Genomic DNA, 25,616 nt, shown 5'->3' with positions numbered 1-25,616 from the left:
TAGTTCCTAATCCAGTGCCCATGTTGTGAAGCCATCCGCCTTCTGAGGACACAGGGCCTCTGCAGGGTCTCCAGATGCTCCAGGCAGCTGCTGGTCAAGGAGCTCTCTTCACAACAGGAACCTCACAGAGTCACAGAATTGCAGGGGTTGGAAGGAACCTCTGGAAATCCCCCAGTCCAACACCGCTTAGAGCAGCTTCCCTACAGAATGTTACACAGGAAAGTGTTCAGGCAGGGTTTGAATATTCCTGGAGAAGGAGACTTTACAGCCTCTCTGGGCAACTTGTTCCACTGCTCTGTCAACCGCAGTGAGCGATTCTATGATTCTGTGAAGTCCAACCATCAACCTGATCAGTGTTTGTAACTAATTTTTTTATTACACAATATTCCTCATAGTGTGTCTGTGTCGTTTCCTTCAACATTTCTCAGTGTACGCACCTATAGAATCCTGCACTTCTAGAGGGCCACCTTCAGTACCTTCCATGAGATTCAATTTATGGAACTTCATGTTTTCTAGTTTGTGCCCGCTGCCCCTTGTCCTGTCAGTAGGCACCTGCAAATATAGCCTGGCCCCGTCCACTTGACCCTCACCATTTAGATATCAATAAGCATTGCTCAGATCCCCTCTCCAGGTGGTGTGCAGGGAGCTGAGGGGCAGCACAGGGAGGGCAGGCAGCTGGGCAGCCGAGGGCGTGCATCTCCGCAGACCGGGTGCGCAGGGGGGTTGCGCTGCAAGCACAGGAGCGGAGCAGCTGCAGGACGTGGCGGGGCGGGGGCACCGTGCAGCTCCGCTTTCAACGCCGCCACATACAGGCACTGAGCTGCCCGAACGCTACGCTACACATTAGGCTCCGGAAAGGGAAACCTAAAGCCGCGCACACAGCCCGGGAGGAACGGAGTCACCAACCCGACGACGTCCGCGCTGCCCGACGCCGCCAGGACTGTCACTTCCGGGAGCCTCCCCTACCACTTCCGGCAACTTGCGCATCCACTTCCAGGAATCTGCAGTTGTCACTTCCGGGGGACAGCCACCTGTGCGCAGGCGCCTTAATTATCGCCCAGTCTGCGGTGCGGCCTGGAGACCGAGATGTGCGCGTCATGTGTGGGGCGGGGCTTCAGGTCCGTGCGCCCGGGATTGGCGGGAGGTGTGGACGAAGGGGCTGCGACGTTCTCTGATTGGTTCTTTCGCCGAGGGGCGGAGCCTGTAACTGGCGGGACCTGAACGCAGCGCGCGAAATCCCTTTTGCAGCGGCTGCGGGGATGGTGCTGCGGGGCGGCGGCGGCGACCCCGAGGGCACACGGTGCGCAGCCGGGAGGGGTGGGGAGTGGGTAGTGTGTACCCGCGGGGGGGCGGGGCGCGCCGGGCGTGGCCCCCCCGGGGGGGGCGGGCGCTGGACGGTGCCGATCTTCGCAGGGATGATGGCCCCGCGCTGTCCGCCCTCAAGCGCCTGGAGCGGTCGCAGCGCGCGGACCGGCTGGACGCGCTGTTCGGCTTCGAGCGGCCCTCCGAGCCCTGCGAGCGGACTGGCTGGCTCATCAACATGCACCCGGTACGGAGCGGTGGGAGTGGGGAGGGGGGGAGGGGAGAGGTCAGAGGGGGGGGCTGGGATCTGCCAACCGAGCTGTGCTTTCAGCGGAGCTGAAAACGTGGTGCCTGCTTGCAGACCGAGGTGCTGGATGAGGACCGGCGGGCGGTGAGCGCTGTGGACTATTATTTCATCCAGGAGGACGGCAGCCGCTTCAAGGTGCTCCCTGCACTCTGCCGACCACCCCCTGTTTCCCCCACCAGTGCCGGTCAGGTGGCCATCACAGTATATGTGTTTGTGTGCTCTTCCCCAGGTGGCCCTGCCATACAGACCCTACTTCTACGTGGCCACCCAGCAGGTGAGAGCCAGCCCTGCCCTTGCTGTGCTGTGTGGGCCGTGGGGGTGCAAGGCTGAGCTGTGCTCCTCGGCAGGGCTGCGAGCGGGAGGTGTCCTCCTTCCTGGCTAAGAAGTTCCAAGGGAAGATTGCGAAGCTGGAAACTGTCCCAAAAGAAGATTTGGATCTGGTTTGTATTCCTCTGCACTGTCAGTGAATAAAAAGGGGCTGGGAAGAACAGGACGGCGTAATGCAGGTGGAAAGGACTTTAAGATATGAGGAGTGCTGTAGGGCTAATAGTTAAGCACATTGTTGGGATGTGAACCAACTGCCTTGTAAACACTGATGGACATGGGCATCACCCACCTCTGTGTCCTGAAGGGGAGCAGTGTGCTCCACTTTCAGCTTCTTACCCATGTTTGCATCTGAACCATGTTACTTATTGTTCAGTGATAATGTAGGGTTATGGAATCATTAAGGTTGGAAAAGACCTCTAAGATATCTGAGTACAGCCCCCACCTATCCCACCGTGCCCACTGCCCACATCTCTCAGTGCCCCATCTCCACAGTTCTGGATCACCTCCAGGGATGGTGACCCCACCACTCCCTGGGCAGCTGTGCCGTTTCATTCCTCTCCACAAGCACACAGTCTTTTCGTGACACGCTCAAGTTGTGTGGCATTGCAGTTGGCCTTCCCCAGCACCTCGTGTCACAGCCATCTCACCACCCTCCCTGATGGTCCCATTGCTTTGCAGCCCAACCACCTGGTGGGGCTGAAACGGCACTACCTCAAGCTGTCCTTCAGCACGGTGGATGAGTTGGTGAAGGTGAGGAAGGAGATCTTCCCTGCTGTAAGGAAGAACAGGGAGCGTGACCACGCCAGTGACGTGTACACATCCATGCTGTCAAGGTGAGAGTTCTTCCCGTGGATCCTTGGTGTTAAGTTTCTTAGGGATTTTCCATTCTGAGAACTGAATCCGTGTGTGCCTCTTGTTGCTCCAGGACGGTTCATGCAGCTCAGTGCTGTGCCTCAAGAGGGCCCCAGAGCCCCTTGAATGCTCTGTCTTGTGGTGGTTCCTGCCTGCAGCCTTCTTAATTGGCTTGACGATTGCCCAGTTTCTCCCAGAGCACCGAGAGCATCCTTAGTACAGGCTGTGACTAAAGGAAAAGCAAAAGAAAGCCTTTTCCTACCAGAATGGGCAACTCTTTATAAAACTGGAAACACGCTTGAACTGGAAACACCACAGGTTTTTAAAGTCTGCCAGCAAATCCAAATGAAAAAATCGATCTTCTCATTGCTTTCTTGTCCCTGATGTCTGATTTCCATTGAAACATATAGGAAGAAGAAATATCAAGGGAAATAGCATTCTCTGCTCACCTGGAAGGTGTATGTTTGCTGGTCAGAGTGTCTCCTGTGCTGCTCCATTATCTTTAGACCTGTTACCATACTTTGTGAATCCAAACCCATTTTGTTATACTGATATCTGTATGATTTTGTCAATACCTCTGCACAGATGTAACACATAAGTATAACAGAAACTGAATGTCAGATGGGGAGTGAAAGGATGCTCTCAGCCATAGGATCATCCTTCCACCAGGGTGGTCACTGTATCAAATGGAAACATTTCTCATTCTGTTCTTTACCAACTACCATCTGCTCTTTGGGTGTTGTTGCTGTCTTGTTGCTTTCACATACAGTCATGTACAGTCAGTGCTGCTGTGTGCAAGGTGAGCACTGACCTTCTCACGTACAAGGCTGCACAGGGAGGTGGGGGAGTCACTGACCCTGAAGGTGTTCAAGGAGCATTTGGGCGCTGTGTTGAGGGATGTGGTTCAGTGAGAACTGTTGGTGATGGGTGAACGGTTGGACTGGGTGATCCTGTGGGTCTTTTCCAGCCTTGGTGATTCTGTGATTGTAAAGGCTGCCTTTTTCCTCTGCTCCCTGCAGTGCTCTGGCTGGAGGCAGCCTAACCACAGCGGAGGAAGGAGCCTCCAAAAAGGTCACCAACCAAATGGACAACATTGTGGACATGCGGGAGTATGACGTGCCCTACCACGTGCGGCTCTCCATCGACCTGAAGATCCACGTGGTAAGAGATGAGAAAATGCTGTGCTTTCCTGCTGCTGTTCTTGGTCCTGCATTGCTGCGCTCTCACCTCAGTCACTTGCACAGAAAAGTCAAGTGCTTGATGTGGAGTGTTGAAGTGCTTGCAAATGGGATCCTGGGCTCCATCAGGAGAGGGGTGGTCAGCAGGGACAGGGAGGTGATCGTCCCTCTCTACTCAGCTCTTGTGAGGCCCCATCTGGAGTCCTGTGTCCAGGTGTGGAGCCCTCAGTACAAGAAAGACATAGAGATTTTGGAAAGGGTCCAGAGGAGGGCGACTAAGATGATCAGGGGGCTGGAGCACCTCCCCTATGAGGACAGGCTGAGGGAGTTGGGCTTGTTCAGCCTGGAGAAGAGAAGGCTGCGGGGTGACCTCACTGCAGCCTATCAATACCTGAAGGGAACCTACACCCAGGAGGGGAGTAAACTCTTCAAAAGGGCTGACAATAGCAGGACTAGGGGAAATGGATCCAAGTTGAAGGAGGGAAGATTTAGGTTGGATGTTAGGGGGAAGTTCTTTACAAGGAGAGTGGTTAGGCCCTGGAACGGGCTGCCCAGGGAGGTTGTGGATGCCCCGTCCTTGGACGTGTTCAAGGCCAGGTTGGACAGGGTCCTGGGCAACCTGGTCTAAATGTGGATGTTTGGTGGCCCTGCTAGGCAGGGGGGTTGGAACTACATGATCCTTGAGGTCCCTTCCAACCCAGGTGATTCTGTGATTCTGTGTGATTCTGTGGAGCCCCAGTTCGTGCCTTTCTCCTGAATTATGCTTAATCTGCAGAGCTCTGTTCCTAGTCTACAAGCAGAAGCACTGCTGGGAGCAGCTTTGCAGTAAGGCTCTGCCCACCGTTCTGTTCCCAGGCTCACTGGTACAACGTGCGCTACCGCGGCAGCACCTTCCCCCCTGAGATCACCCGCAGGGATGACCTGGTGGAGCGGCCGGTGAGCACCTGCAAAGGGCAGCACTCTGTGCACATGGATGTTCTCCTAGAAGCTGACTTCCAGCAGTCGTTCCCATCATGCAGATGGTGTCACACCGTGGTGTTCATGGGGCAGGTTTTGGCTCTGGGTTTGGGTAGTGCTGCTGAGTTGGGTACGTGGTTACCGAGAGGAGCTGGTTCACCCACTGCACCAACATTGGGTTTGGAAAGCCTGATGGGAATCACCTTCCTTTCAGCTTTAGAATCTGTTTTCATGTGTTTGGCCTTACTCAGGATCCCGTTGTCCTCGCCTTCGACATCGAAACCACCAAACTCCCCTTGAAGTTTCCTGACGCGGAGACGGACCAGATCATGATGATCTCCTACATGATTGATGGGCAGGTAATGGGACGGCACAGCCACCTTCATGCTGCAGCCATGAAACTGGGGAGCAGGCTGTTGTTCCAGCTCCGGCCAGGAGATGTCAGTTCTGTCTCTTTGTCACCTCCCAGGGCTACCTGATCACAAACAGGGAGATCGTCTCTGAGGATATAGAAGACTTTGAGTTCACTCCCAAGCCGGAGTATGAGGGTCCCTTCTGTGTCTTTAATGAGCCAGATGAAGTAAGTAGGTTCTGCCTGGTGGATGCAGCTGCTTTTTACACACTTGGCTGTCTTGCTGGCCAAAGAGAACTTATTGCACAGCACTCTGTCCCATGGAGAGACTTAGGGGGCCCTGGAGGCATTCAAGGCCAGGCTGGATGTGGCTCTGGGCAGCCTGGTCTGCTGGTTGGCGACCCTGCACATAGCAGGGGGTTGGAACTGGATGAGCATTGTGGTCCTTTACAACCGAGGCCATTCTATGGTTCTATGATCCTGTAGGATCAGTCAGGCTTTTTGATAGGGATGTAAGAGAGGTCCTGGCTGGGTGGGGAGAACAGGGGAAGGGCAGAGTAAACTGCATTATGTGTAATGTCTCTCTGTCAAGGAGATGAAGTTGCTTCACAGTTTTTTATTCTTCTTTTCCCACTAGGCTCATTTAATCCAGAGGTGGTTTGAACACGTCCAGGAGACCAAGCCTACCATCATTGTCACATACAATGGAGACTTCTTTGACTGGTAAGATCAGGAATGAAAACTAAACCAGTTCCTCCTGGTAAGGTGTGACCTGAGCTATGGGTCAGGGTCGGGTACAGCCCTGATGACCTTTCCTTTGTGTTGCTTCCAAAGGGGCTGGGTGGGACATGCTGTCATGTCACTGAATCCCCTGTTCAGTGCCTTTGAAGTATGAACTGTAGATCACTTTTCATTCACATTATAACTATTCACATTAAAGCAGGAAGATTTCACTGTGTCCAGATAGATAACAAATTGTATGTCATTTGTAACAAAATGATTGTGGAGCTGTAGGTGGAGATAAAGAGAAATGGCTGTTGAATTCTTCTGTCCCATGCTGCCTCTTCCCCCAGGCCTTTTGTAGAAGCAAGAGCTGCGGCTCATGGAATTAACATGTACCAGGAAATTGGATTTCAGAAGGACAGCCAGGGAGAGTACAAAGCATCACAGTGCATCCACATGGACTGCCTAAGGTACCACATACTGCCTCCTTGCTGCGTAACTGTGCTGTTATCTCTTGGATTTATGTAAAATACCAAAAATTGGACTGTCTCCTGACCTGCCTGGCATGGGGAGAACAGGAAAGGACACGTCTGTGTGAGATTGCAGTCTGCCTCAGAAGCTGAGGTTTTGGTGGGGGTTACCCCCTGGATCAGTGTTTGGAGGGTGGTTGACTGACTTTGCTGTCCTGGTGGTGTCTCCTCTTGTTTGCCTTTAAGTCACTGAGGTATGAGAGTGGTAATGGTGTAAATGTGAGCAAAGGAGTAATGCCTGGTCAGGATTTAAGTGCATAGGTAGAGATACAATCAAGAATTGTATTTGCACGCCTGAGCCCTTTCTGAAGGTGAGGGCTGGCTTCTATGCACACATTCTCATTGTCTTGTCCAGATGGGTGAAGAGAGACAGTTACCTCCCAGTGGGAAGTCACAACCTGAAGGCAGCAGCTAAAGCAAAACTGGGCTACGACCCAGTGGAGCTGGACCCTGAAGAGATGTGCCGGATGGCTACAGAGGAGCCTCAGGTATTCCCAGGGTAGATGTGACACTGAGGGACATGGCTCAGAGGGCACGATGGGAGTGGGTTGATAGTTGGACTTGGTGAATCTCGTGGTCATTTCCAACCTTAATGATTCTGTGTTTATCGTTGAGCTGCTGTATCACATAGAACTGGGATTAATTTGGCTCTCACCCTTCTCCAACAGACCCTGGCCACCTATTCAGTGTCCGATGCTGTTGCCACCTATTACATGTATATGAAATACGTGCACCCTTTCATTTTTGCCTTGTGCACCATCATCCCAATGGAGCCTGATGAGGTGAGTGCACTCTGAGAAGAACAAATTGCCTGCTGGGCAAAGAGCTGCATCTCCCACAGCACCACGATGTGCTGGCAATAGGGCTGACTCCTGCTGCCCTGATCCATTCCCATCATATCAACAGAGGAGGGGGAGAGCACTTGGAGGTTGCTCCTTTTTCTCCACCCCTGCCTTCCCATGAGCAGAGCCATCCTGGTCCCACGAGCCCTGTGCAGCACTTCTGAGAGCAGGTTTGCTTTCTCTTGCAGGTGTTACGAAAAGGTTCTGGGACGCTGTGCGAGGCGCTGCTGATGGTTCAAGCCTATCATGCCAACATCATCTTCCCCAACAAGCAGGAGCAGGAATTCAACAAGCTCACAGAGGATGGCCACGTGCTGGATTCAGAGACATACGTGGGAGGCCACGTGGAAGCCCTGGAGTCGGGGGTGTTCCGTAGTGACATCCCCTGCCGCTTCAAAATGGTAAAGGGCCCTGCAACCATCCTGCGCGTGCACATCACGGTGCTCTGGGGTGATCCTCCATTGGTGTTAATGTTCCCCATCTGCTTTTGCTGGGGTTGGGCTCTAGGAGTGCTCTAGGAGACCCTATAGACACCTGAAGCTGCTTGGGCTGAGCTGGGAAGGGATGGGGATCTCTGTGGCCTCAGGCTGGCTGTTTGTAGAATTGCTGCAGAGGCAGAGGAACAGCCTTTGTTTCTTCCCTGTGCTGTGTGTTTTGCTCTTTTGCTTGATGTGCTGTTCTACACTTTGGTCTCCAAACTGGGGCCAACACTTAGCAGTGTTGAAAGCAGGAGCCTGGAAGCAGGCTCAGTGCTGTCCCCACGCCCCTGCAGAACCCTGCTGCCTTTGACTACTTGGTGCAGAATGTGGAGAAGACACTCCGGCACGCTATTGAGGAGGAGGAGGGTTTGCCATTGGATCAAGTCACCAACTTCCAGGAGGTAATGTCATCCTCTGCCCTGGAGGTCCGCAACAAAGCTTTTGGTGCTGCTCTCCCTAGTGCTTCTCCTTTGGTCCTTTCAGTTCTTAGTGCCTCTACGCAGAAGTAAAGAACCAAATTCAATATGTATTTGGCACATTAATTCCTTCCTATCCGAGTTTCATTTCTGCATCATCCCTTCACAGGTCTGTGATGAAATCAAAGTCAAACTGAATTCCCTGAAGGATGTTCCTAACCGAATTGAGTGTCCCCTTATCTACCATTTAGATGTGGGGGCCATGTACCCCAACATCATTCTGACCAACAGGTTGCAGGTGGGTGGCATCAGGACAGTCTCTGTTTTATCATCTCTCTGATTTGATCCCCTTGAACAGCAAGGGGTGAACCTTCTGCTCAGGGCAGGGGCATCAAATAAAGGTGGGGTCGAAACCAAGCATCATCTGACAAATGTGTCTCTTCCTTAGCCCTCAGCAATGGTGGATGAGGCCACGTGTGCTGCCTGTGACTTCAACAAGCCAGGGGCCAACTGCCAGCGCCGGATGACGTGGCAGTGGAGAGGAGAATTCAGTGAGTACAGCGGACACCTTGCTGTCCCACTCAGTGAGGCCAAGCACAGTAGGGACCTTGCTGCCCCGCTGGATGATGCTGAGACTGATTCCTGCTTTTCCTCTGGAAAACTCTCCTTGCAGTGCCTGCGAGCCGCAGTGAGTACCACCGCATCCAGCAGCAGTTGGAGTCAGAGAAGTTCCCTCCACTCTACCCTGATGGAGCACCCCGTGCTTTCCACGAGCTCTCTCGAGAGGAACAGGCCAAGTATGAGAAGAAGCGGCTGGCAGGTAAGAGTTAATGTCATGAGCTGAGGCATGGAGTGATGCTGTTCAGCCAGAGCCTCGTGCAGCTCTGTCCACCTCTTCTGTGTGTCCACCTCCTCCCTCCATAGTGGGCACCGAGTGCTGAGAAACAACCTGTGTTATTCCCTTGACCAGATTACTGCCGCAAAGCCTACAAGAAGATCCATGTCACCAAGGTGGAGGAGAGGGTCACCACCATCTGCCAACGAGAGAACTCCTTCTATGTGGACACGGTGCGGGCTTTCAGGGACCGCCGCTACGAGTTCAAGGGGCTGCACAAGGTATTGGGCTGAGTCCTGCTTTCGTTGTCCACCTGAGGATGGGGAGCTCTCACCAACTGCTGAAAGCCTGAGCCCTGAAGGATGGGTTTGTTCAGCCTTCGTACTCAGTAGGGATATGATAGAATGGTTTGAGTTGGAAGGGACTTTTAAAGGCCATCTGGTCCAACTCCTGTGCAATGAACAGGGGCACCTGATTCATGGCACAGCTGATCAGGTGCTCAGGGCCCAGCCCAACCTGACCTTGGGTATCTCCAAGGACAGGGCACCCACCACCTCTCCAACTCTGCCTGTCACTCCCAGGTGTGGAAGAAGAAGCTGTCTGCAGCCATGGAGACAGGAGACGCCTCTGAAGTGAAACGCTGCAAGAACATGGAGATCCTCTATGACTCCCTGCAGTTGGCACACAAGTGCATTCTCAATTCTTTCTATGGCTACGTCATGCGGAAAGGGTGAGTCTGAGCTGGCTGAGTCCCCCAGGGAGCACCCAGGGTTGTTCTGGGGAGACTGCCACTTCCTTCACCTGCTTCCATAGCACAGGGATGAGTGATCCCTGGAACACATCCCTCTTGCCTCTGATTTTTGAGACCTATAGTGTTGAGCAACGAGGGACAGCAATCTTCTCTATTTGTGTTTTCTTTGAGAAACCACATAGAAGGAAAGGAGAGCGGCCTACCAAGGCACAGTGCTGCTTTGTTCCTTGCTCTTCTCCCTCTGGATGCCTTCCTGCCCTTTCCCATAGCTGGCTGTGGGGTAGCAGTGCATCCCCTTCAGCTGGACTCCTCTGTTCCCAGAGCTCGATGGTACTCCATGGAAATGGCCGGGATTGTCTGCTTCACAGGAGCCAATATCATCACACAGGCCAGGGAACTGATTGAGCAGATTGGGTGAGTGTGTGTTGAGTTGGGAAATAGAGGTTCTTTTGCACACAGCAAGAGTGGGGTTTGAGTCTGTGGAGCAGAGAACTGGTGGGGGAACATCAGGTGCTGAAAGATCAGTGTTTTGTGTTGATTGCTGGCATTGGTGGTTTGTCTGCTAACTTACAAGGGCTTACTTTAAAGAAGGGACAGGAGAGTGGAGCAGTAGGCTGCATCCTCTATGCAGGCAGCAGCACAGCTGTTATTTGGTATCAGCTGCTGATTTCCTGAGTGATCTTCCTTCTTTCCTTAGGAGGCCTCTGGAACTGGATACAGATGGGATTTGGTGTGTCCTCCCCAACAGCTTCCCAGAAAACTTTGTCATCAAGTCAACCAATGCCAAGAAGCCAAAGGTGACAATCTCCTATCCAGGTGCTATGCTGAACATCCTGGTGAAGGTGAGTCTCACACCCATTCCAGCCAGCTTTGGAGTCTGGGGAAATGAGTGGGGGACTGACATGGAGAGAAAGTGTGGTATCTCCTGGTAGAACCAGCCCAGCTGTTGATTCAGGCTGTTCTTCTGGGGCTGTGTCTGCAGGAAGGCTTCACAAATGATCAGTACCAGGAGCTGCAGGACCCAGCCTCTCTCACCTACGTCACACGCTCAGAGAACAGCATCTTCTTTGAAGTAGATGGGCCTTACCTGGCCATGATCCTCCCAGCTTCCAAGGAGGAGGGAAAGAAACTGAAGAAAAGGTAGGATTCAAAGCTTGAAATACTGTTATGTCCCCAGGTAGCTTTTGACTTTCCTTCTGAAGACTTTTTGTCTTGGTTATGCTCTACCTCATCTCTTTTGAATTCACCACTATTGGTCTTTCTGTCCCACAGGAGTTCCAGTAATTCATTTCTGTGAGGTTACCCCTTTCTTCTCTTTTTTGGACAAAAGGAATAGGTGCTGCTGTTACATATTATTACATTATAGGAAAGCAGTTGTCATCAAATATTACTGATTTTTCCACAGCAACCCAAGTGGGAACACCAGCAGTGTGTAGCTATGGAGGTGCCTGTGGACCTGAGTCTGAACTCAGAAAAACCATTTCCACCCTCCAGGACCCTCTGTCCTTAAAATGCTCAGCCTGGCTGTGCTCTCTGCCCTTCAGACAAGTTCTAACATCTGCCATCCCCTGTCAAAGCCTTTCCATGCCATGTCTGTGCCAGGGCCTCCTTTTTCCCTGTGGTTTCAGGGTGTTGGCAAAGGCATTAATTTCTTGGTCATGCTCAAATGGAAATAACGTAGAGACCACTGGTAGGCACCATCACCAGTGGAGGAAGTATGCAGCCATGCTAGTGAGTTGGGCTGTCAAAATAATGTGGACTTGCGTATCATCTCTCTTCCTTTAGCTGAGCTTCTGTTAAGGTTTATCTTGAGACATACTTACAAATAATGGGTAGGGAAAAGCAAAAAAATGGAAGAGAGTAGCATATTCTTAGAACCACATCAGTAGCTACACCCAGTTTCCCCTGAATCATTTTGCTAAGCTTACAAACCTTCCTTCTTTTCTCTAAAGCCCTTTCTGATACCTCCCTCTGCATCTCCTCCACCTTGCCCTGTCTCACCTCCTGGTCTTTACTGGTGTGCAGTTCAGCTCCCCCAGCTGGTACTGATGGGCTGGGGCACAAACTTTTGTGCTTTCACAGACCAAGCTGACACAGTCTGTGTGCCCCAGGTACGCAGTGTTCAATGAGGATGGGTCCCTGGCTGAGCTGAAGGGCTTTGAGGTGAAGCGCCGGGGTGAGCTGCAGCTGGTGAAGATATTCCAGTCTTCTGTATTCGAAGCCTTCCTGAAAGGCACCACCCTGGAGGAGGTCTATGCTTCTGTGGCCAAGGTGGCTGACTACTGGCTGGATGTGTTGTACAGCAAGGTACGCATTGCTTTGCAGGTTGGCTGTTCCATGCATCCCTAAAATGATATAAAAGAAGATGTAAGAGCTGGTTGGGTGCTGTGATGTTTAATCACCAAACTCTTGCTGTATATTTTTGTTCCCCCCCGCCTTCAGGCTGCCAACATGCCTGATTCGGAATTGTTTGAGCTCATCTCAGAGAACCGTTCCATGTCTCGCAAGCTGGAGGACTATGGGGAGCAGAAATCCACCTCCATCAGCACTGCCAAGCGCCTGGCAGAGTTCCTGGGGGACCAGATGGTGAAGGATGCAGGGCTGAGCTGCCGCTTCATCATCTCCAAGAAACCCGAGGGCTCTCCTGTCACTGAGAGGTACCCATGTCTGGAAGGGCCGAGGCTTGTGACAGCATGGGGGCAAGGGCAGGGTGGCAGCAAGGAGAGAATGGCTGAGGCTCGCTAGGTGTAATGCTGTACAGCTGCTGCATGGTGGGAGGGGAAAACCCTGAGGGTTCTCTGCAGTATGGGAAAGGGGGTGCTCTGCAGCCAGGACGTTGCTCTGGGTGGTCACTAAGTGCTTCCTTGTGTTCTCCAGGGCCATCCCCCTTGCCATCTTCCAAGCAGAGCCCAGCGTACGGAAACACTACCTCCGGAAATGGCTGAAGAGCCCCTCGCTGCAGGACTTCAACATTCGGGCGGTGAGTTGAGCACAGCCTGTGGCTCTGCTGGGGCAGCTCGTCCCTCTGGCACCGTGTGGGCAGCAGCTGTGAGGAATCCCCAGGAAAATACAGATTTGAAGGATTGACTATCCAGAGGATAAGGAATTTGTCAGGTGGTCACAGCCAGAGGGTTGTGATCAGCAGCTCTGCGTCCAGGTGGATGCTGCTGAGGAATGGTGTCCCTCAGGGGATCATCTTGGAAATAGTTCTCTTCAAAATCTTTATTGATGACATGATTGTGGGATTAATGCACCCATCCCTGGAGGTGCCCAAGGCCAGGCTGGATGGGGCACAGGGCAACCACATGGCAGGAGTTGGGGTTGTGTGGGCTGTAAGGTCCTTTCCAACCCAAGCCATTGTATGAAATGCTGAATCTCACATCTAATGGCAAAACCTAAACTTATATCCTTCTGTTCTGCTTCCTTCACTCCCCACTCCTCTGCCCTGTTCGCAGATTCTGGACTGGGACTACTACATTGAGAGACTGGGAAGCACCATCCAGAAAATCATCACTATTCCTGCAGCCCTGCAGCAGGTACAGGAGTGGGAAGCAATTCCGTGCTGGTAGGAGAGCATTAAACAGGGACTCTGATTTGGGGCTGTTCCTTAGGTAAAGAACCCAGTGCCACGGGTCCGGCACCCAGACTGGCTGCACAAGAAACTCCTGGAGAAGAATGATGTGTACAAACAGAAAAAGATCAACGAGCTCTTCACTTCTGAAGGCAAGAGGCAGGTAAGGAGGGCAAGGGAAGGGTGCTGGCTGTGCTGAGCAGGGACTGGTCCTGCAGCATGCCTTCCTGTTGCCTTCTTCCCCCCCAGGTCCTCGCCAACCAGCCCCAGGAGGGCACACCCAGCTCACAGGTTGGCGACATAGAGGATTTTGGGGCTGCCAAGAGCCTTCAGCCATCTGTTCCCATTGCAAACAAACGGAAGCGAGTCCCTACTGCAGAGGAAAGCCAAGAGATGTCCCAGAGCTTGGAGCTGTCCCAGTCCTGGCGGGAGATCCTGGGTCCTCCTCCCTCCATGGGCACCACCAAGGTGGGCAGAGGAAGCTGGGGGGCAGGCTTGGGGCCGTGTGCCAAGCTCTGAGCCCACTCTGCTTCCACGGGTTGTGGCTACAAAGAGAAATGCAAGTGAGAGAGGCCATATGGGGGCAAGCGGGGGCACGGGCTGGGACAGGAAGGCCTGCTGGCGCAGCACTCGGGGTCGCACGGATGGGAAGCAAGCGCCGGTTCTTGGGGCCGCCCCTCACACACCGTCGATCCACGCAGGAGGAGCTCGTGGCCTGGCTGCGTTTCCACCAGAAGAAATGGGAGCTGCAGGCCCGGCAGCGACGCGAGCGGCAGAAGAGGCGGCGCCTGGAGGACGGAGGGACGGCGGCGGGCGGCGGGGTGGTGCGCGATGCCCTGTCCAGGGGGCTGGGCAGCTACCTGCGCCGCACCGCGCGCAGCATCCTGGACCTGCCCTGGCAGATCGTGCAGGTATTGCTGCCAATCTCAGCCCGTGCGACTGCTCGTTGGCCGTGTCAGATCCCCAAAGTGCTCCGTGGGCTGTGTGTAAAAGCTCATTGCGCCTTGGCTCCCCCCGCTCATGCCGTCTCGAAACCTGGGTCCTTGCAGATCGCTGAGACCAGCCAGCCTGGCCTGTTCAGGTTGTGGGCAGTGATTGGGAGCGACCTGCACTGCATCAAGCTGAGCATCCCCAGGGTGTTCTACGTCAACCAGCGCGTCGCCAAGCCCGAGGAGGGAGCGGTGTACAGGAAGGTGAGGAGCTGTTCCAGCCCCAATGCTTTTAGGACAGGGAAACCGTGCCCTGCAGCTCATGCTGTGAGCGCCCCTCCTATTGGCAGGTGAACAGGATCCTGCCCCGATCGAACCTGGTGTACAACCTGTACGAGTACTCAGTCCCTGAGGACATGTACCAGGAGCACATCAACGAGATCAACGCTGACCTCTCTGCTCCGGACATCGAGGGAGTGTATGAGACTCAGGTAACCCCTCCGGCGCTCGCATTCCCTCCATGTTTTTAAGGAGTGCTGAGTGGTAGCTTGCTGCTCTTACTGTGAGTAGCAATGGCAGAGGACACCTGGAAGTTAAAAATGCAGTGGCATAATTAAAGACTGAAAGTCGAAGACCCACCACAGTGGAGTACTCTGGAATGTAACCACTTGTGCATGGGCAGAGGTGAAGAATAGCAATATGTGGTTTAAGGTATGTCAAGGAAAGGGGGTTGGGTTTATTTGGAGACCTTTAAGCAGAAAGATCCTCCTCTAAACCAAAGCAGAATGAGACTGCTTATATTTAAACTAGGAAAGATGAATAAATAGACAATTCAGAGTAAAGATGAGGAAAACCCCCATGTAGTTCTCTAATCCTCTAAAATGAGTTTATAAAATCATGGTGTGCCAGAAAGAAAAACGAGACACAGCTTGAAATTCTGGGGAAGAGCAAAGAACCTAAATGAGGTTCAGCTGTACACACGTAAAGCATCAAACCAACGTGAAATGTACTGTGCTATTAGCAGTGGCAGCCTGAAAATGAAGAGGAGAAACTGGGATGTTTGCTTCTAATTGAGGACATTTATTCAGCATCTGAAAACCCAGCGATGGGAATATAATTGAAAAGCCACTGTAGCCTCGGGATCTGACCTATATAGAAGAGGCAGAGCATGCTGCACCATTTTCAGAGTGGTGCTGTATGTTGAAAGAAATGTAAAGGCAAACAAATTTGTAACTAAAATGCAATATAGAATTACTACAGATTGAAGCAGGAACAGATTCTAAGCAGGAAAAGCTTGGTCTGCTCAGGTGTGTTATTAACTACAAAATCTTCCAGCAGCAAACCTCAGTCTCCTCCACTGTTGTGATGTTTAATCAGTAGAACTAGATAAAACCAAGAAGCTAGCTAAGAGGCAATTAAAAATAATAATTGAAATAAAACAAGATGCTCAGAGGCATTAAAAAGATGCTGTATTGGCATAAACACAAAATGATGAAGGGATGGCGGGTCACATGGGGTCTAGATAGGAACAAACACGAATTAGGAACACGGTCTGCAGCGGCACCAAAGCCAGGCCTGAGGCACCACAGATGCCCACGTTTTTGAGCTGGGTTGCTCAGCCTGGATGTTGAGGGGAGTTAGGCTGAGGGCTGCCGTCCAACCACGTCTCTCGGTACAGGTGCCACTGCTGCTGAGGGCCCTGATCCAGCTGGGCTGTGTCTGCATGGTCAGCAGGCAGCTCGCCCGGCACCTGACGGGCCGTGAGGCTGACACCTTCGACATCGAGCACCTGGAGATGCGCTCGCTGGCACAGTTCCCCTACCTGGAGCCGGGTGAGGCAGCAGGCAGAGCTGCTGATGCTGTGCCTGGCCCCCAGCACACACCACTCACGTGCTCTTCGTCCATAGGGAGCATCCGCCACATCTACCTCTACCACAGCTCCCAGGGCAGCAGGGCCCTCTTCGGCCTCTTTGTCCCCGCGCAGCGCAAGGCTGCTGTCTTTGTGCTGGACACGGTAGGAGCCTGGAGGCTTTCTTTATGCAGACAGCAGCGGGTTTTCATCAGTGATAGCCTGTCCTGGGCTCCCAGCATGCAGCCCTCACCCTCATTGCGTCACGCTCTGGTTCCAGGTGCGCAGCAACCAGATGCCAAACCTCACCACCATGTTCTCAGCAGAGCGCAGCGCCCTGCTGGAAAGGGTGGGTGAGGAGCTGCTGCCTCCAGACAAGCACACCTTCGAAGTGCGTGCCGAGACCGACCCCAAAGCCATCTGCAGAGCCATCCAGCGGCTGCTGCTGGGTTACAAGGTGAGAGCTGGAGGCACCCCATGGGTGTGTTGTGGGGAGAAGGTGCTGTGGGAGGCACTGCTGCATAGATGTGGGTGTTGCTGGGGGGTTTTGCCACGCTTGGAGTGGCTTGCTGCAGAGCTGGATGCTTCAAGAGGTGCTGTGTGCAGTGCTGAAGGTGCAGTCCCTACAGTGGGATGAAGAACGTGGCCCTGTTGGCCTCCAGTGGAGCACTGGTGCTGGCTGGAGACGTGCAGGACGTGTTTTCTGCTCACAGGATGAGCGCCGGGGTCCCACGTTGATTGCTGTGCAGTCCAACTGGGAGCTGAAGCGGCTGGCGAGCAGCATTCCCATCCTGGAGGAGTTCCCCCTGGTCCCCATCCGGGTGTTGGATGACATCAGCTACTCAGTCCTGGACTGGCAGCGCCACGCAGCCCGACGGATGATCCGCCATTACCTCAACCTGGACACGTGCCTGTCCCAGGCCTTTGAGATGAGCAGGTGCCTGGGGTTGGCCACATTGCACTGGGGTTGCCACGTCGCCCTAGGGTTGCCAGGCTCCTCACCGAGAAGAGACTGTAGCCAAGCCAAGGGCAGGTGCTGCATGTCCCTTGTTGGGACAGGCGTGGCTGTGCTCACTCCTGCTGACTGTACTTCTCTTCCAGATATTACCACATTCCCATCGGTAACCTCCCTGATGACATCTCCACCTTTGGCTCTGACCTGTTCTTCTCACGGCACCTCCGTCGTCACAACCATTTGCTGTGGCTCTCACCCACGGCCCGCCCAGACCTGGGGGGGAAGGAAGCCGATGACAACCGCCTCGTCATGGAGTTCGATGAGAGAGCCTCGGTGGAGATAAACAACCCTGGCTGCTATTCCACAGGTGAGGAGGGCAGAGCCAGGTGTGCTGCTCTCCGCGCGCTGCACGGGGCTGGATGCACTTCCTAATTTATGGATGCCAATGGCAGCACTGGGAAGAGTCTGGGATGGGGATGCCCTGCCCGCCTGCTGAGAGGTTGTGCTTCTTCGTAGTGTGCCTGGAGCTGGACATCCAGAGCCTGGCTGTGAACACAGTGCTGCAGTCCCATCATGTAAATGATATGGAAGGGGGTTCCAGCATGAGCATCAGCTTTGACGTAATTCAGCAGGCATCCTTGGAAGATATGGTGACAGGGAACCAAGCTGCCAACATCCCAGCCAGCTATGACGAAACCGCCCTCTGCTCCAACACGTTCAGGTAGGGCTGGAGGAGCTGGAGGCTTACAGAGGCACTTATTTACCCTGTGGCTGAGGGCCTCAGAGTCATCCTGCATACCTCTGAAAGCGTTGTCCCTTTCTGAAAGAAGGAAGGGATTGTTTGTGGCCGGTGGGGTGATGTTCCTCTGTGCTCCCTGGCAGGATTCTGAAGAGCATGGTGGTGAGCTGGGTGAAGGAGATCACGCAGTACCACAACATCTATGCAGACAACCAGGTCATTCACTTTTACCGCTGGCTTCGCTCTCCTTCCTCTCTGCTCTACGACCCGGCGCTGCACCGCACGTTGCACAACATGATGAAGAAGCTTTTCCTGCAGTAAGTGAGAACGGGAGCTTACCAGGCCCTGAGAAAGAAGGGACAGGCATAGCATGACATTTGTGACCGGGATGCTGTTGGCACCCCCAACCAGATCCTTCTGTTGCATCTTCCTAAGGCGCAGGGCTGCAGATGGGCCGTGACTCAGAGCCGCTGTGCTGTTTGCTGCTAACGGGGAGCTGGATGGCAGCGGTTCTTCCTGCATGCTGAATGCAGCTCCTGTGCTCTGCCTGCAGGTTGGTGGCTGAGTTCAGGCGCCTCGGCTCTTCGGTGGTGTACGCCAACTTCAACCGGATCATCCTGTGCACCAAGAAGCGGCGAATCGAGGATGCCATCAGCTACATGGAGTACATTATTAACAGGTGGGCAGCACCTGGCTTCCCTGAGCTCCTGTAGGATTCAATCCAGAAGGGACCTTCAGGAGAACATCGGTGGTTGCCCTGTCGCTGCCAACACCACTCCATCCCAAGGAGAAGGCTGTTAATTAGGGCAGATGCTGATGCCATGGGTGACTGCAGTCTCTTCCCTCCAGCATCCACTCAAAGGAGATCTTCCACTCTCTGACTATTTCCTTCTCCCGCTGCTGGGAGTTCCTGCTCTGGATGGATCCAGCCAATTACGGAGGTATCAAGGGAAAAGTGCATTCTCGCATCCACTGCGGGGAGGTAAGGGAGAGGAAGCACTCAGTCCCCAAGGAGCTGAGCTGAGGCTGGGGTTGAGCTGACTGGGGAAGCATCATCTGGCTCTGAGGAGCTCTTTAACATCACTGACTCATTGTGTGCTGTTCCAGAAGGATACCAGCAAGAAGCAAGCACTAGAGGAGGGAGACAGTGAGGAAGAGGAGGAGGCAGGGGAAGAAGACGAGGAAGACGAATCCAACGTGGAGGAGCTGCTGGAGAACAGTTGGAACATCGTGCAGTTCTTGCCACAGGCTGCCTCCTGCCAGAACTACTTCCTGATGATTGTGTCGGGTGAGTAGGGCCTGGCAGTTGATCCCAAGAGCCCTGCAACAAGGCAGCTGCTGCTGCCCCAACACGGGCTGTCCCCATTGGTGTCCCTGCAGCCTACATCGTGGCCGTGTACCACAGCATGAAGGAGGAGCTGCGGCGCAATGCCCCCGGCAGCACTCCTGTCAAGAGAAGAGGCACCAGCCAGGTGACCCAGGAGGCACAGGGCGAGACAGGAGCCATGCCTGGTGGGTGCCCAGCGTGGGCTTTTGGGGCTGGCGTTGCTGCAGCCCAGGGGAAGGCAGGGAGCCTCCCACCTGGCCGGCCACAGCTGCACTGCATGCACTCACAGCTCTCCACTTGGTCTCCCTAGGCATGATCACCTTCTCACAGGATTACGTGGCCAATGAGCTCACTCAGAGCTTCTTCACCATCACGCAGAAGATCCAGAAGAAGATGTCTGGTTCCCGACACACCACTGAGCCATCAGACTTGTTCCCGGTGCTGCCTGGCTCCCACTTGCCACTCAACAACCCTGCTCTGGAGTTCATCAAATATGTTTGCCAGGTTGGCCGGGTGGGCTGGGCTGCTTCTCTGAGTGTTTGTGCTCAGGGCTCAAACTCTATAGTCCATTGGCTCTGATCTGTCAGAGCTTTCCTGCAGATCTGCAGCCAATTTGTTTTGCCCTGCCCTGCTCTCTATCTGTGTGAGGTGTGAGTTGTCCTCAGGAGAACTCTGCTGGTGGGCTCACTGGGCTGTCCCTTGCAGGTGCTGTCCCTGGATGCCAATGTCACCAACCAGGTGAACAAGCTGCGCAGGGACCTGCTGCGCCTCATCGAGGTGGGAGAGTTCTCAGATGAAGCCCAGTTTCGGGACCCTTGCAGCTCCTATGTGCTCCCTGAAGTCATCTGCAGAAACTGCAACTTCTGCAGGGACCTGGACCTGTGCAAGGACCCAGCCCTCTCCCAGGTGCAGCCGTGGACACGGAGGCTTTAGCGTGGCTTTGCTCTATGCGTGTCAATCCCCCTTCCTCCCTCATGCCCTTTGCTTGGCTCTGTGCTGCTCAGCCTCCCCTAAAGCCCATTTCTGTGCACCCCCTTTTCCAGCTTTCTGTGAGAAGCCCCAGTGCTGTGAGCTCCATTCTCTCCAGGAGCAGAGTTCACCCTGATTGCATCTCTCTGGCACTGGGGACTTCCCTGGCAGCTTTGTTTGGCCGTTTCCTCTTAGGAAGAGTCTGTTCTGTGCTCACTGCCCTTCCCTTTGCGTCCAGGACGGATCGGTGCTGCCTAGCTGGGTGTGTTCCAACTGCCAGGCACAGTACGACTCTGACTCCATAGAAATGGCCTTGGTGGAAGCCCTGCAAAAGAAGCTGATGGCCTTCATGCTGCAGGACCTGGTGAGCACCGGGCTGCCCTAGGGGGGGCAGATTGACCTTGCAAACAGCACGGAGGCGTTGGTCCCACACGTCTCATCAGCCCGTGGCAGCACTTCCCTGTCTTTGTGCCCGTTGTGTGCCCAGCAGAAGGCTGGGTGTCTCATCCCCTCCCACCTAAAGCTCCTTTGCCTCTTAGGTGTGCAAGAAGTGCCACGGCGTGAAGGACACACACATGCCTGTGTACTGCAGCTGTGCTGGAGACTTTGCCCTCACCATCTCCTCCCAGGTACTCCTGCAGCAGGCTGCCTGGCCCACCCCCATGCTGCTGGCTCCCTGCGTGGTGACTTTCCTACTGGGTTAGGGATAGGATGCCAAACCCAGCTGCCCTCCTGCCTTTCCTCTAACCACTGTCCACCGTGTGAGCTTCTGTTCTCCCTCCTCCCTCAGACCTTCATGGAGCACATCACCATCTTCCAGAACATTGCCCGGCACTATGGCATGGCCCATCTCCTGGAAACCATCGAGTGGCTGCTGCACACCAACCCCCAGCTCCAGCACTGAGGCTGCTCCTGCATCCTGCATTGGTTAGGAACTGCTGGGCGCTTGCATCAACAGGGGAGGAGCTGTGCTTCCTGCAGCCAGCCCAGCACGGGGCCAGGGTGTGTGGGAGTTGTGCTCCATAGGGATCTTGTGCCCAGGGTGGATGTTAGTGCTGGAGGTGTGACTCCGTGTGCCGGCCTGGTGTGTTTTTAATGTAGAATATGTATAAATAAATGCTTTGTTTAAAGCACGCCTGGTTCTTGCAGAGGGGCTCCAGGCTGTGCAGGAAGCAGCAGGGAGCTGCCTCTGTTTGCTCCTGGGCTGCAAGCAGAGGAGGCTGTGCCCCTCATTTCCAAATGAACGGGGCTGGAGGGGCAGCAGAGCCAGCCCCTAATGCGATTGCTGCTTTGTGCAATTGAGTTAGTGTCTGGCTCAGCCCATACTGCTGGTAACTGCATCCCAGGGGGCTGCAGCCAGGGCTGGGCAGTGCCTCCCTGGGGCTCAGCCTGAGCACAGAGTGGTGCAGTCACTGCTGTCCTACAGCACAGCCCTGGAGCAGCAGCGTGGGGTCCTCCACCCCAGCAGCGCACCCTACCCTGCTCTGGGGTGTTTCCCACAGCCCTTGAGGCTCTGTGTGCTGCAGCCCTCCCCTCACCCCCCACCCTGCTTCTCCCCTGAGCCACTGTAGGAGGCTGTGCTGTAACGTGAGAGCAGGAAAACAGTGGATTATGCTCAGAAATAACACCCCACTTGCTTACTGCCAGGCGCCAGCTGCACAGTGCTGTTGGGCTGGGGCCAGCAGCACTGTGGCTTTGCAGGCAGCCTCTGGGCAGGGTTTGTGCCTTGGTGGCAGCCCCAGAGCCCCTCAGCTCCCCTGGCTCTTCTCCCCCAGTCGCAGCAAGCAGTGGTTCTTGCATCCTTCCATTGACACAGGCGTGCTGAGCAGTGATGGTTTATTGGCAGCAGTAGCGGGTGGCTGTAAGGTGCATTCTGCCCAGCCATGGGCACAGCTCTGTGTGGGAAATGTCAGTTTGGGGATGGAGGGGAATGTTCTGGGGCTGCAGAGGAGCATCCTCAGCCCACCAGTACCTGCTCAAATTTCCTGCTGCTGTACCGCCGCTCCTTGTCCATGCAGCACAGCAGCACCCAGTCGCAGAGGAAGGAGCCCTGCAGAAGAGCACAGTGAGGTCAGTGCAGGGCCATGGGCTGAGCCCCACAGCCCGGGACACTCACCAGTCCCACTGAGGTGAGCGCAGTGGCCAACGTGATGACCGTGGGGATCAGGCTGAACTTCCCTGCCTGGCCTTGCACAATCACATCCACATGGATCCCATAGGCCTTGGTCAGCACCCGTGTGCAGGTCCCGTTCCAGCTGTAGTACTTGGCAAACCTGGAAGGCGTGCGGGCGCAGGTGTGAGGGCTGGAGGAAGACACGGGGACACTGAGGGGATGGGGCTGTCACCTGTAGTTGTAGCCTGGCGATGCCAAAGTCCCTTTGGGGTCGAGGCGACGGAAGGAGTAGCGCGGGTTGCACTCGGTGTCAGGCAGATCCAGGTTGCAGTCCCAGCTGATGATGACACCGATCACTCCACCCTGCAGCAGGGCAGCAGAGCTTGTGCAGCAATAGCACACTGCAGGCACAGCATCCCCAGGTGCACAGCATCCCCAGGTGCCCACCATCCCCAGGCACCCACCATCCCCAGGTGCCCAGCATCCCCTGGGCACAGCACCCCCAGGTGCCCACCATCCCCAGGTGCACAGCATCCCCTGGGCACTGTATCCCCAGGATGTGGCCTCCCCAGGACAAGGAGCTCCCCAGAAGAGCCAAAAGGGAGGGACCCACAATGCTGGGGGATGTTGGGGTGAGGCTGCGCATTGCACCGCACCTTCTCAGCCAGCACTGCAAAGTCCTCGCCTGCCTGCTCAGCCAGGAAGCCCAGCCTGAAGATGGGGCAGTACAGCGCGGAGGTGGCATTGAAGGTGCAGCTCTTCAGGTAGTGGCTCTCGGTAGCCTGAATGTTGGCCCTGGGGAGAGCAAGGCAGGGAGCTGTGCGTCAGGGGATGGGGTGGGACTGGTGCCGGAGCATCTGCAGAGGGCCCTGCAGGGATGTGCTGTGCCACACAGCATCTCTGCTGCTGCTGTTGCCACGAGGGGCCACTGCCTGGATCCCAACCATCAGCCCTGGAACCTGCAGTGCTCACTTGGAGAAGCTGAAGCGGGGGAATCGGATGTGGTTCTTGATGAGGATGGTGAACTGCTCTGCCATCTCCGCCAGGGACTCGCTGGGAGCAGAGGAGTGAGCACAGAGCACTGCAGCTCTCAGCCAGCCTCACAACAGGGACATTGCTGCCCCTTATCGTGCATCCCCAGGTGGGGGCTGTGCACAACCCAGGCCAGCACGCTGCCTGTACCTGCTGCTGCCTCCATGGAGAGGGCACCAGGCCAGCACCTCACAGCTTCTCCCACTGCCCCCGGGCACACAGCGCCCCGTCCTCACACCTGCAAGGTAGGGGATGGGCACTCAGCATTGGGTCCTGCCCGAGGAGAGGCAATGTGCTGTGCCTCCTGGACTCACCGTGGTGGGATGCATCCATGGCCCCAGAGATGCAGTCCTGCTCTGAGTGGCATGCAGCGCTGGGACCCTGCGGGGGGGTGGGGATTGGGATGGGAATGGGAATGGGGATGGGATGGGAATAGAGAAGGAGATGGATGGGGATGGGATAGGAATGGGGATTGGGATAGGGTTGGGAATGGGGTGGGAATAGAGAAGGAGATGGGGATGGGAATGGCAATGGGGATGGTGGGGTGGGCACACATCCATTCACCTCCTGCCATGGGGAACAGCTGTGTTCACTGGTGCCCCACCTTCCCCCTCCCCCTCCCTCTTAGTTGCCAAGCACAGCTTGTTCCCCACACACCACCCTGCCCCGTGCCCACCATGCTCACCTCATGGCACGTCCCCATGGCCTGGGCAGCGCTCACCTCCACCCGTGTGAGGATGCTGAAGCTGCTCCCACCCTACAGAGGAGCCCAGGGGGAGGACAGCGGTCACGGCACAGCCAGGAGGAGCCGAGCATCTCCGGAGCAGCAGAGTGAGAGCTCACCTCGGGGGGGGCCACGTACTCCCCAACATCCCAGACCTTGCTCGGCGACTGCGTCACGCCCTTCACTTTGGTGATGACGGAGCTCTCAGGGCCCGTCTCTCGCTCCTGGTAGCCCTTCTGCACGATGAACACATACCTGCGGGGATCGGGACAGGGACAAAGACAGAGACAGGTGTCAGAGCTGCCAGCACAGCGAAGCACAGGGTCAGATCAGATCGGTTCCTACCCCATCCCACTCACCCGATGAAATAAAGCAGCACCAGGAGCTGCAATGCCCGATACGCGGTGCCGAGGAGCCCGTCCCTCACCACCACCACCTGCGGGCTGGAATAGCTGCTCACGGCCCTCCGGCAGCCCGGCCCCATCGCCGCTGCGCTCCGCCCGGCACGGCTCGGCCCGGCCCGACCCGGCAGCGCTCCCTGGGGGCTGCGGGATGGCTGCGGAGGGAGGCTCGGCTGCACATGGCCCAGAGCCGCCGGCGCGGAGCAGAGCCGGGAAAGGCAGCAGAGCGTGTTGCAGCCCGTGGTTGTAACCGAGGGTTAATGATTCACTGTGAGAAAGCCCAAAAGCACATCGGTGTAACAGTCATCGGTGATGGTTGTGCAACGGTCGGACGCAACACGCCCAGCGTTAAGCAAGCCCGGGGTTTGTTCCCCGGTGAGCTGCTCACCTCCCGGAGCGGTGAGGGCACAGCGCAGCGTTGCTCCTTTCCCAGCAGGAGGAGGGGATGTGCTCGGGGCACCCGTGCTGCGTTTCCCAAAATCCGAAGGAATTCACAGAGGTGCAATAAACGAGCACCTCCCGGGAACACCGAGGTTTGACCGGAGATGCAGAAAGCGATGGGAATTGCCACCCGCACCCCATCCTGCAGGAACACGAGTGGGTTCGGCTGCCTTTACCTGCGCTCTGCTCGTGCCTCGGGGCTCTGTTCCCCCTCTGGCAGCAAAACAAGGACGAGGCCAGGGCCGTGCCTCCAGCGCGGGACACGGTTGCTCCGCTGTCCCCACACGGCCCCCAGCACGGTGTCACCTCCCCGGCCCGGGCAGCCCATCGGGACGCGTCGGGCGCAGAGAAGCGTTCGGCCCCGTGCCGGCCTTGGCCACGGCCTCGGCCACGTCAGCGGAGCCGGGAGCCCGACGGGTGCGACGCGTGGGGCGGCGGGGTGAAGGGCAGAGCGGTGGCGGCCGTGGTGCCGTTATCTCCCAGACGAAGACAAACTCGGCGGTCCCCGGCGCGCTCACGGCTGGCCGTGCCAGCACAGCCTGGGCTGCACGTGAGGAAGCCATGGGACGCGCAGCTCCCCCCGGGCCCGTCGCGGGGCCGCGTCCCCCCAACCGCTCGGTTACCCCGAGGGCGCCGTGCGGCGGCCGCGGGACCTTTGTGACTCAGAGGACAGCGCGGGGCCGTCGTGGCACGGCGGACTCTGCCCCCCGTGTGC

The 25,616-nt window shown here is 55.7% G+C and overlaps 2 protein-coding genes across 3 annotated transcripts; one reads left to right on the top strand and one right to left on the bottom strand.

Moving 5' to 3' along the window:
* The first annotated feature begins 1,097 nt into the window (after window positions 1-1,097).
* On the top strand, window positions 1,098-21,285 carry POLE (DNA polymerase epsilon, catalytic subunit). The gene is made up of 49 exons (XM_042839450.1): window positions 1,098-1,144; window positions 1,249-1,549; window positions 1,664-1,744; window positions 1,839-1,883; window positions 1,957-2,049; window positions 2,615-2,769; window positions 3,808-3,949; window positions 4,822-4,902; window positions 5,175-5,282; window positions 5,393-5,503; window positions 5,913-5,998; window positions 6,349-6,468; window positions 6,884-7,016; window positions 7,197-7,310; window positions 7,559-7,771; window positions 8,143-8,250; window positions 8,435-8,563; window positions 8,714-8,816; window positions 8,939-9,085; window positions 9,236-9,381; window positions 9,682-9,830; window positions 10,173-10,265; window positions 10,549-10,693; window positions 10,834-10,991; window positions 11,963-12,158; window positions 12,294-12,508; window positions 12,729-12,831; window positions 13,307-13,387; window positions 13,463-13,585; window positions 13,672-13,890; window positions 14,124-14,333; window positions 14,472-14,615; window positions 14,702-14,842; window positions 16,030-16,183; window positions 16,259-16,365; window positions 16,481-16,657; window positions 16,914-17,137; window positions 17,302-17,522; window positions 17,672-17,876; window positions 18,038-18,211; window positions 18,448-18,573; window positions 18,744-18,876; window positions 19,002-19,182; window positions 19,275-19,406; window positions 19,532-19,725; window positions 19,927-20,127; window positions 20,429-20,554; window positions 20,730-20,819; window positions 20,981-21,285. Exons 1-49 carry the CDS (start codon window positions 1,098-1,100, stop codon window positions 21,092-21,094), a joined length of 6,999 nt encoding a protein of 2,332 aa, XP_042695384.1. The 3' UTR covers window positions 21,095-21,285.
* Window positions 21,286-21,921: 636 nt separating this feature from the next.
* On the bottom strand, window positions 21,922-25,070 carry P2RX2 (purinergic receptor P2X 2). Of its 2 annotated transcripts, XM_042839451.1 has the most exons (11): window positions 24,849-25,070; window positions 24,179-24,314; window positions 24,021-24,092; window positions 23,650-23,716; window positions 23,486-23,573; window positions 23,276-23,356; window positions 22,960-23,098; window positions 22,536-22,666; window positions 22,307-22,463; window positions 22,163-22,240; window positions 21,922-22,085 (listed from the first exon to the last, which is right to left on the bottom strand). In XM_042839451.1, exons 1-11 carry the CDS (start codon window positions 25,040-25,042, stop codon window positions 21,939-21,941), a joined length of 1,290 nt encoding a protein of 429 aa, XP_042695385.1. In that variant the 5' UTR covers window positions 25,043-25,070; the 3' UTR covers window positions 21,922-21,938. The 2 variants fall into 2 exon arrangements, with proteins under 2 accessions (XP_042695385.1, XP_042695386.1); XM_042839452.1 differs by lacking the exon at window positions 24,849-25,070 and adding an exon at window positions 24,419-24,556 and having other exon boundaries at window positions 22,010-22,240.
* Between the last annotated feature and the right edge of the window lie 546 nt (window positions 25,071-25,616).

The sequence above is a fragment of the Centrocercus urophasianus genome, unplaced genomic scaffold (assembly GCF_019232065.1).
Source record: "Centrocercus urophasianus isolate 14NV4802_14NV808 unplaced genomic scaffold, USGS_Curo_1.0 seq_928, whole genome shotgun sequence".
In the NCBI taxonomy this organism is placed as follows: Eukaryota; Metazoa; Chordata; class Aves; order Galliformes; family Phasianidae; genus Centrocercus; species Centrocercus urophasianus.
This window is presented reverse-complemented; position numbering and strand designations above follow the sequence as displayed.

What these genes read in the sequence shown, in the direction of transcription:
- POLE (XM_042839450.1), top strand. Translation starts at nt 1,098, where the DNA reads ATGTGTGGGGCGGGGCTTCAGGTCCGTGCGCCCGGGATTGGCGGGAG. An exon ending in TCTACGTGGCCACCCAGCAG is followed by an intron (nt 1,884 to 1,956) that starts GTGAGAGCCAGC and finishes GCTCCTCGGCAG; the next exon opens with GGCTGCGAGCGGGAGGTGTC. An exon ending in CTTCCTGATGATTGTGTCGG is followed by an intron (nt 19,183 to 19,274) that starts GTGAGTAGGGCC and finishes GTGTCCCTGCAG; the next exon opens with CCTACATCGTGGCCGTGTAC.
- P2RX2 (XM_042839451.1), bottom strand. Translation starts at nt 25,042, where the DNA reads ATGGGGTGCGGGTGGCAATTCCCATCGCTTTCTGCATCTCCGGTCAAA. An exon ending in TGCCCTCACCGCTCCGGGAG is followed by an intron (nt 24,315 to 24,848) that starts GTGAGCAGCTCA and finishes CGATCCCCGCAG; the next exon opens with GTATGTGTTCATCGTGCAGA. An exon ending in GCAGCAGGAAATTTGAGCAG is followed by an intron (nt 22,086 to 22,162) that starts GTACTGGTGGGC and finishes TTTCCCACACAG; the next exon opens with AGCTGTGCCCATGGCTGGGC.